The sequence below is a fragment of the Peromyscus californicus genome, unplaced genomic scaffold (genome assembly GCF_007827085.1).
Source record: "Peromyscus californicus insignis strain IS unplaced genomic scaffold, ASM782708v3 Scaffold_23__1_contigs__length_62951481, whole genome shotgun sequence".
NCBI lineage: Eukaryota > Metazoa > Chordata > Mammalia > Rodentia > Cricetidae > Peromyscus > Peromyscus californicus.
The window spans coordinates 62,003,727-62,013,990 of NW_026294534.1; the positions used below are offsets into that span (position 1 = coordinate 62,003,727).

The 10,264-nt window shown below is 47.9% G+C and overlaps 1 protein-coding gene across 3 annotated transcripts in view; it reads left to right on the forward strand.

Annotated features, from left to right (window-relative positions):
• Mau2 (MAU2 sister chromatid cohesion factor) overlaps positions 1–7,869 on the forward strand; it is a 30,249-nt gene extending 22,380 nt beyond the window's left edge. For 2 of the 3 annotated variants that reach the window (XM_052752691.1, XM_052752692.1), the window contains exon 19: positions 113–7,869. In XM_052752691.1, the coding sequence (XP_052608651.1) occupies positions 113–187 (75 nt within the window). In that variant the 3' untranslated portion in view covers positions 188–7,869. The remainder of the gene's footprint in view (positions 1–112) is intronic. The other variant, XM_052752693.1, reaches the window with a different exon arrangement.
• The last annotated feature ends 2,395 nt before the right edge of the window (positions 7,870–10,264 follow it).

A 10,264-nucleotide genomic window follows, 5' to 3' on the forward strand; every position in this document is an offset into this window, starting at 1 on the left:
GGAAATGGACATGGGGATGAGGGACTCCGGCTCCTCGGGTGTGGAGGGGCTGTGTCAGTTGTCCCTCTCTTAGAAGGGTCACCAGGCTTACCTGTGTGTGTTCTTCCCACAGTGGACAGATGGCCCACCCCCTGTGCAGTTCCAAGCTCAGAATGGACCCAACACCAGCCTGGCCAGCCTTCTGTGAGGCCCCTATGGCCTTTGTCCCCAACTTGGACCCAACACTGGAGCTTTCTGGGAACAAAACCACCAGGGTGTCCACCAACCCCTCACCATTGTCCGGAGCTGAGTACCAGTAGTGCTGGAGTCATCATCTGCCTCTGAGGGTGACAGCCAGTCCTGCCTGTACCAGGACTCAGTGCCGTCTGTTGGAGAGGACTGATGACCTAATCTGAGTTTGAGTCTCATGTGTGAGGAATAGGATGACAATCTGTGTGCGGGGGCATCATCAGACTGCTCAACCAAACCTTGGTGCCGACTACCTAAGTACAACTGCACAGAGCAGCCCAGGGCAAGCTGAGGGGAGAGCAGCAGCCCTCACTTTCCTCATCCTGCTGTTCTTCCAGCGTCCCTGCACTCAGGGACTTCTGAGGACCTGGAAGTCAGCCTCTCAACCTGACTGTTCCTGGAAGGTGACTCTAGTGCAGGGGCGGAGCTTGGGACAGGATGTGCATGTGCAGTTGATGCAACTGAGACCTTGTGTCCCCACCATGCCCTCAGCAAGCTCCTTGCTTCTATTCAGCAGCCACCTCTTGGCTCTGCCTGGGCACTAGGCAGAAGTCCCACTGGACCTGGACGAAGGAGCTTCCTTCCGGCAGCTGTGTGGCCTTCCCATGGAGGACAGTCATGGGACCAGCTTCGCTCCTCCTCCTAGCTTGAGGGCTGCACCAAGGTGACACAGTGATGTCAAGGGACAATGGTTCCTGCCAGCTTGTAGTACCTAGGCAGGTGTTCTCTTTGGTGGTGAAGGTGGTGCTTGGGAGCTGTCACCCAGGTACCGTGAAGGCCACTTGTCAGAGCTTTGGAATCCATGACTGAAGGGACAAGGCTCCAAGGCCTTGGTGTACATCCTCACTGAGCCATGTGGCAGCCACTGCCCGTGGCCAGGTGCTCCCTACCTTTTTGTCTTCCTCCAGCCCTTTGGGTCCCAGGGACCCCCTCAGTGTCTTCATCACGGTCCTGCCTATTTATTTAAGCTTTTTTTTTTTTTTTTTTTTTTTTTTTTGCTTCTAGGGCATTTTGTACATAGAGCAATTCAAACAAGAACCTCGCAACTTGACATCTGTCCTGATGTTAGAGTGCTTTTAGTGACCATGTCTCAGGCATGTGACAGCTAAGGATGGGGTCATGACAAACTCCATGATCGATGTTGAGGTTCCACTGAAGTGAAACCTCCATGATCCCAGTGCAGTCTCCACAGTGTCCAGTAACTAAAGATTGAGAGAAAACCCAAAAGGGTCAGCACACACAGCTCTTATGTCCCAGCAAGTGCCAAGAGCCGGACACAAGCTACCCGGGAAACCAGGCTGGGGTGTAGCCCTAGATATGGCTGTCACCCCTTGAGCTACAGGTGACACTGTCGAATGAAGGAAGGCATGTCATGAGTGAGGAGAAAGTTTTTTAATATGATGGTGTTGCCTGGTTTTAGCAGCCTGTGTTTTTAATGAAGAACTTAATAATTTTAAGTGGAGAGCTGTGAGAAGAAGTCTGCCTGTATTTGCTACATGGCCACCACTCCCCAAGCCTTTGCATTTTCTCACCCTCCAGCCCTCCCAGCAGTCACTCTCCTGTGGACTGCAGCCCCTTTCTGAACTCAGCCTAGTGGAAAACTGGTCCACAGCCCCTCTTGTGTTTGGTCTCGGGTGGTTGGTTGGTTAGTTTCATTGTTTGTGCTTGTTTTGAGGACTCTGCAGTGGAGCAGTGGCCGCCTGAAGAACTTAGTTCTCTTGTGTCAGCTTCCCAAGTGCTGGGATTCAAGGCAGATTCCACCATGCCTGGCTCTTTTAGTTTGGCTTTGGGGTTTTGATCAAAAGGGGCAGTGTTCAGAGCTTTTTTTTTCCTTTGAGACAGAATCTCTTCTTTATGAATGACCCTGAACTCTGATTCTCCTGCCTCCACTAACCTAGTACTGGGATGTTAGGCATTTGCCACCACATCTGCTTTATCTGGTGCTGCTAGACCAGCGGTCTGCCAACTGAGCCATAGCTTTGTCCCTTAGTCCCTGTCTTGATACAGCATTTGGGGTTTGGACCTTCTGTGAAGGGCATTCCACCCTGCAGTTCCAGCACACAAGCCCCTAGACAGGCTTGCTCCTATACCTGGGTGTCCTTCTGGTCCCCAAGTTCTTAGAAGGAAGAGATCAATTGGACATGGTGGTTCATAGCTGTCATCCCAGTGTTTGGGAAGCTGAGGTGGGAGAACTATTTCAAGTTCCATGCCAGTCAGGGCAACACAGTGAAATACGAATAAACCAATAAAAGAAAACCTGGGTCAACTCCTATGCCCCAGAGTGGGGAAGGCTTTTTGCTTTCCCATGGGATTGGTGGGTTTTGTTTGGTAGTTGAATCTTGACTGTTGAGTTGAAATCCATATAAAATTAGACAGCTTTTGTTGATAGGGTTTTTTTTGTTTGTTTGTTTTTTTGGTTGACTGAATTTGACAAAGATAGAATTTTACTGTGTAGCCCTGACTAGCCTTGAACTTGTAGCTATTCCTCCCTGAATCTCAGCCAAGAGTAAGGTGTGAACCACCACTCACAAGTTTAGACTGTTGTTTTTGTGGCTTGGTTTCAGGATCCCTCCCACTGAGCCTAGAGCATTCTTATGCTTCAACCCCATGTCTCTGGGACCATAGGTGGCACCCTACCATGCCATCTCTCCAGCCACTTTTTTGTGTTTTTTATGCTTTGCTGGGGTGGAACTTGTGTATGCCAGGCACACCTTCCTCCCTGAGGTGCACTGCAGCTGCTCCCTCAAGTCACTATCGAAACCTCTCAAGACCTCAATGCTAAGAGGACTCCAGGGCAGAGCCACTGTCCTTCCTGAGAGGATTTGGATTCCAACTGTGTGTCCATCCTCCACACCTGTGCATATCTGCCTTTGCAATTCAGCCTAAACTGGATTTCAGGTAGATTCTGCTCATCCTTCGTCAACCTGAAGGTCTCAGAACAGACCAGTGTCCTGGGTCCTCCTCACCAGCCAGTCTCTGGAGAGGGCTGTGCTAGTTGAGTCCTCATGCTTTACTAATGTGTGTCGGTGGTTGCTCCACAAAGGAAGAGCTGCCCTGTGACAGCAGGTGTCCCCATCTGGGAGATTTGAGTCTGTCAGCAGCCTGTCCTGAGCTGTTTGAGAAATTACCCCAGAGGTTGAGGAGTGACTGTAAAGGGATAGCTACTCATGAGGGTGGCCTTCCGTGCCCAAGTAACAAAAACCTTACAGCCAGGCAAAGTGTGGCATATAACTATGGTCCCAGCACTTAAGAGATAGAGTCAAGAGGCGTTCAAGTCATCCTCAGGCCAGTCTGGGCTATACAAGACCATCTTTTTTTAAAAAAAAAAAAAAAAAAAAAAAAAAATGAAATGAGCTGGAGAAGTGGTTCAGCTGTTAGGAGGAATTACTGCTCTCCCAGAGGACCTGAGTTACTTCCCAGCATGCACGTCAGGCAGCTCACAACCACCTGTAACTCCAGCTCCACGGGTCTGACACCCTCTTCTGGCCTCTACAGTTACTCGAACACTTACAGGATATACACATAATTAAAGGTAAACCTATAAAAAAGCTCCTAGACCCAAGTCAAGTCATTTCTTCTATCCCCAGAACCCATGTAAAAAGTCAAGTATGAGTTGGCAAGATGACTGTCTCAGAGGGTAAAGGCACTTACTCTCAAACCTAACAACTGAGTTATCCTCTGACCTCCACATGTACATCATAGCATGCAGACCCACAATTGCACACGTTTTAAAAACCAATAAAGAAACGGGCGTGGTGGCTTAAGTTTGTGATCCCAGCACTGAGGACATGGAGACAGGTGATCTTGGAGCTCAGTGGCCACCTGGCTGAGACCTGACACACCTGTGTACACACAACGTGCACCAGAAACCTCAGAAGTCGTCTGGTTCTAGAGAATGCAGTCTTCCAGAAGAATCCATTGAAGCTAGGCATTGTATAAATGGGACATAGCTGCTCCAAGGTGTGGTGGATATGAGGGAGAGGACAGCCAAAGGCATCTGGAAGAGTCCAGAGCAGGGAGAGAGTGGTAGGTGGAAAGTGGCCAGCAGACTGAGCAGGACCATAAGAGGAGAGGGGGAGAGCAAGAGAGGAAAGATGATTGAGAGGGGGACCAAGGGCGTGAACACCCAGAGTGACAGGTATGTAAAGAGAGGAGAAGCCCATGAGCTGGGCAAGTTTAGGGTAAGGGGTTGGGGTGGGCAGAGCTCCATGTAGTTACGAAACAGGAAGCCTGGAAGACAGCTTGTACTTCGCTGTGCTGTTTCCTTGGACCTGACAGGCATAGTGGCACATGCCTTTAATTCCAGCACTTGGAAGGCAGGGGCAGGTGGATTTCTGTGATTTTAAGGCTAGCCTGGTCTACATAATTCCTGGACAGCCAGAGCTATATAGTGAGACCATTTCAAAAACAAAAAAGGATCCGTTGCTCTGCATGTCACCCAAGGCTGGGTCCCCACTCTGGTGGAAGTTCAGTGCATCACTCACCTCTAGAGCACACCTCATAGTTTCCATATAGCTGTGATGACAGGTGTCTTCCCATGCTGCCCTGAAGGATTAGGCACAAACTGCTCTAGAGTGTTGCTGTGACCCGGAAGTGCATCTCTGTCCTCGTCTGTATGTTTGCCCCTGGGGGCAGGGACATGCTGCTCCTACGTTGGCCACCAGAGGTCAGGACAAGCCCAGGAGCCAAAAACAGCTCAGCATGTCCTACCAAGTAGGGACCCTGGAGGCCTCGGCCTGAATTGAAAATAACCAGACTGAAGGCTGGCTGAGGGTGGAAAGTAGGGGGAAGAAATGGAGAGATGGCTCTGAGATTAAGAGCACTGATATTCTTCCAGAAGAGCTGGGTTTGATTTCCAGCACCCCCGTGGTAGCTCAGATCCATTTGTAACTCCAATCCCCAGGGATGTGGTAGTCTACAAAACACTCATACACAGGAAGTAATTATATATAAAAATTAATTTTTTTCAAAACAATTTCTCTGTGTAGCCTTGACTGTCCTGGAACTTGCTCTGTAGACCAAGCCTGGCCTTAAACACAGAGATTCACCTGCTTCTGCCTCCCGAGTGCTGAGATTAAAGGCATGTGTTACCATGCACAGCTAAATAACAATTGACAATTGTTGGGTTGTTTTGTTGTTGTTTTGGGTTTTGTTTTGTTTTTTGCATTTTGAGACAGGGTTTCTCTGTGTAACACCCCTGGCTGTCCTGGAACTTGCTCTATAGACCAGGCTGGCCTCAAATTCACTGAGATCTGCCTGCTTCTGCCTCCCAAGTGCTGAGATTAAAGGCGTGCACCAGCACCACCTGGCCACAATTTTTTTTTTTTCCGAGACAGGGTTTCTCTATGTAGTTTTGGCCTTTCCTGGGACTCACTTGGTAGCCCAGGCTGGCCTCGAACTCACAGAGATCCGCCTGACTCTGCCTCCCGAGTGCTGGGATTAAAGGCGTGCGCCACCACCGCCCGGCCCAATTTTTTAAAATAAAATAAAGGAAGGGGAAATCTTGGGACATGGGAAGGAAAAGAAACTTGTCACTCTTGAATGTGAGTGAAGCCTCTTGCCAGAGGAAAGCAAGAATTCCAGCCTAACTACATTCTCCCTTCCCAGGTATAACCTGTGATTTCCTCAGGATCTCATTATACATCTCATCACATATACAGGGACAGGACTTGAGGATGTACTGACCCCTGTGCAGCTCTGATGGCCCTGGCTTCACTTCATCAGATTATAACCTCACCCAAGGTTTCTGCAGAGCCACCTCACATCTCCTTTCAGATGAGCAAGAAGGAGCCTGCAAGATGGTTCAACCTCCAGGACCTACATGGTAGAGGAGGGAACTGGCCCCTGCAACTTGTCACCTGACCTCTGTTCACACTGTAGCAGACACACACACACACACACACACACACACACACACACACACACACACACACACACAAATTAATAATGACATGTATAGGGCTTTTGTTGTTTAAACAGAATCTCAGCATGTAGTCCTAGCTGGCCTGGCTCTCACAACATCCCCCTGCCTCTGCTTCCTGAGTAGTAGGGTTAAAGATATGTGCCATCACACCCAGCATTAAAGATTTATTTTTATTCTTATTCATGTGGATATTTGTGTGTCTGTCATGTGTGAGTGCATTGCCTCAGAAAGCCAGAAGAGGGCATCAAATTCCTTTGGAACTGGAGTTGTAGGCCGTTATAAACCAAGTGCTCTGGAAAAGCCCTGTGTGCTAACTGCGGAGCAGTCTCTGCAGCCCAGCACATGTCATTTTATAAAAAAAGAGAAAAGGGAGAAAAACAGTTTCTTGGCAACATGCTAAAATGATACAGATATTTAATGCTCCATGTGACCCTCTGCCCTCTCTGGCCTAAGAGGTCATGTACAGGCATATATATACCCACACAGATGTGCACACAGACATGATAATAATAAAATTTTCAAAGCCGTATCTTTAATTTTTGTTAGTATTTTATTTATTTGTTGTCACATGGACTTTGTAGCCCTAGCTAGCCTGAAACTTGCTCTGTAGACCAGACTAACCTTAAATTCATAGCGGTTACCTGCCTCTTGCCTCTTGAGTCCTGGGATTAATGATGTATGCCATGGTGCCCAGCTTAAAAAATACGTATCTTTATAAATACATATCTTTAATAAAATTTCCAACTCTGATTCATAAACTGGTCAGTCATGGAACTCTTTTCATTGTCGAAGCCACAAACTCCAGCCTGAGTCAAGATCCCTGAAAGTCCAGGAGGACTGCTCAAGCTGATGAGGGTGGCAGTGTGGGGCTGTCTCTGTCACCTCACTACAGACATGTCCAGGCTCTCACCTTATCCACAGGGCTTTGGGGTGAATGTCCCCTCCCACCCTCTCAGTTCCCTGTGACTCTCCAATCAGCTAAGAAAAGGCTCAGGGCTTCCCAGGCATTACGGCACCACTTCAGTGACTGGACAGACATTTGCAGAACAGCTCTGTGCCAAGGCATGGGGAAAATGACTGGGGACTCTATAGACACACCAGGCCACCTTCCTCAGATAGGGGACTTTGAAATACATATGTTGTTATTGAGGAAGTACATGTGGCGGTGGTCAGAGGACAACTCAGTGTAGTCCACTCTCCTCCCACCTTTATTAGGGGGCTTCGGGGATCAAACTCAGATCATCAGGCTTGTTTGCAGATGCTCTATCCTCTGAGCCTTCCCCCAGCCCCAGAGGGGACATGGAACTTCCAGCAGTGGGGCCTGTCTGTAATAAGGGCCCAACACCACTGGGGACAAATAACGGGTCGAAGAGGAGACATCTCTTTTCCAAGCCAGTTATCCTGGCATTGCAGAAGTGGAGGTAGGAGGATCAGGAGTTCTTGGGATCCCCAGTTACACAGAGAATTTAGGTCAGCCTGGCTCCATGAGACCCTGCCTCACATTTTGGGACTGGAAGAAGCTAGAGAGATGGCTCTGCTGTTAAGAGCATTTACTGCTCTTGCAGAAGACTGGAGTTTGGTTTCTAGCACCCACATGGGTGATCACAACCACCTGTAACTCTAGCTAAGATATCTTTTTCTGGCCTCCTTGGCCACCCTCAGACATGTGCACAAACATACATGTATACATAAATAAAAATTAAATCTTACTTTTTTAACATTTGCTTTTGCTTTATTTTATGTGTATAGGTGTGTGTCTGTATGTATGCATGTGCACCATGTGTATGCCAGATACCCACAGAGGCCAGAAGAGAGCATGAGACAGTGGTGAGCTCCCGTGTGAGTGCGGGGGAAACAAACCCAGGTCCTCTGGAAAAGCAGCAGTTACTCTTAACTGCTGACCCATCTCTCCATTCTGCTGTGGAATAATCCTCTTGTACACTGTAAAGATTTGTCACTCGAATTGGTTTACTAAAATGCTGATTGGCTGGTAGCCAGGCAGGAAGTATAGGTGGGACAACCAAACCAGGAAAATGATGGGAAGAAAAAGGGCAGAGTCAGGGGAGATTCCAGTGAGCTGTGGAGAAGGCAGGATGTGTAGAAAATGAGATATCAAGCCATGAGCCATGCGGCAAAGCATAGATAAGAAATATGAGCCAGGGATCGTTGTGAGTTCAAGGCCTGCCTGGTCTACAGAGAGTGTTCCAGAACAGGCTCCAAAGCTACACAGAGAAACCCTGCCTGGGGGGGGGGGGTTGAAGTTAAAAAAAGAAAGAAAAAAGAAAGAAACGAAATATGAGATGGGTGGTGGTAGTGCATATTCCAGCACTTTAATCCCAGCACTCAGGAAGCAGAGGCAAGCAGATCTCTGTGAGTTTAAGGCCAGCCTGGTCTACAGAGTGAGCTCTAGGACAGCTAAGGCTACACAGAGAAACCCTGTCTTGGGGGAAAAAAAGGACATGGGTTAATTTAAATATGAGTTAGCTAGTAACAAGCCTGAGCTATTAGCTAATCATTTATACTTTATATTAAGTCTCCAAGTCAGTTATTTGGGAAGCACTTGCCAGTTATTTGGGAGCAGGCAGTTGGGACAAGAAAACTCTACCTACACCATCCCCTTAAAATTTTGTTTTGAATGTTAATAAAACAAAACAAAAACAAAGTCCAGATGGGCTGGGGAGATCAAATGTCCTGGAGTTCTGATTCCCAGAATAGTAAAAGCCAGGTGGATGTGGTGGCCTGCTGCAATCCCAGCGTTCAGGAGGTAGAGCCAGGAGATCCCCTGAAGCAAGTGGGCCAGCTAGCCTGGCAAAATTAATGAGCTTCCTATTCAGCAAGATACCCTGCCTAGATTTATAGAGTAGACAGATTGATTGAGAGAGACACACGACATCAACCTCTGGCCTCCACACATGGATGCATACACCTGCACACTTGTGTACACACACACACAGGAACACTTACCTGTGTGTGTGTGTGTGTGTGTGTGTGTGTGTGTGTGTGTGTGTGTGTGTGTAATAGAGATGGCTCAGAGGGTGAAAGTATTTGACACCAAGCCTGATGACCTGAGTTTGATCCCCAGGATCAATGTGGAAGGAGAGAACAGATGCCTGCAAATTGTCCTCTGGCCTCCACATGTGAACCTGCACCATGGCAAACAAACACATGTACACAAAAAACAAAATGTAATAATAAGTTAGGTGTGGGTTTTTCTATATAGACCTTGCTGTTCTGGAGCTCACAGTGAGTTCCAGGTCAGCCTGGTCTACATATTGGGCTCAGGACAGCCACGCTGCATAGTAAGACTGTTATTTAAAAAGAGGAATAAAGTAATAAAAATAAAAGAAGAAGAAGACAGCAAGAGCCCGGCGGTGGTGGTACACGCCTTTAATCCCAGCACTTGGGAGGCAGTGCCAGGCAGATCTCTGTGAGTTCGAGGCCAGCCTGGTCTACAGAGCGAGATCCAGGACAGGCATCAAAACTACACAGAGAAACCCTGTCTCAAAAAAAAAAAAAAAAAAAAGACAGCAAGTGTACTTTAAAAAAAATAAATAAACGGGGCTGGAGAGATGGCTCAGCAGTTAAGAGCACTGGCTGCTCTTCCAGAGGACCTGGATTCTATGACCAGCAACCACATGGCAGCTCACAACTGTCTGTAACTACAGTTCCAGGAGATCTGACACCCTCACACCAAGTACATAAAATAAAATTCAATAAATTATTAAAAAAAAAAAAAACAAGCCAGGCGGTGGTGACGCACACCTTTAATCCCAGCACTCGAGAGGCAGAGCCAGGCGGGTCTCTGTGAGTTCGAGGCCAGCCTGGGCTACAGAGTGAGTTCCAGGACAGCCAGGGCTACACAGAGAAACCCTGTCTCGAAAAACCAAAAAAAAAAAAAAAAAAAAAAAAAGAAAGAAAAAAGAAAAAGAAAGAAACTAAGCCTCAGGTCTTCAGACTGCCTGGCTGACACTCTCCTGTCTGTCTGCTCAGAAAGGACACCAAGTGGACAGGCTGCCAGCCCTGCTGCTGGTGTTTGTGGAGGGTGAAGGCTTCCCTGTCACCTTGTACATTATTAACATCTAGAGGAACATCCTTAGAGGATAGAGGGCTGAA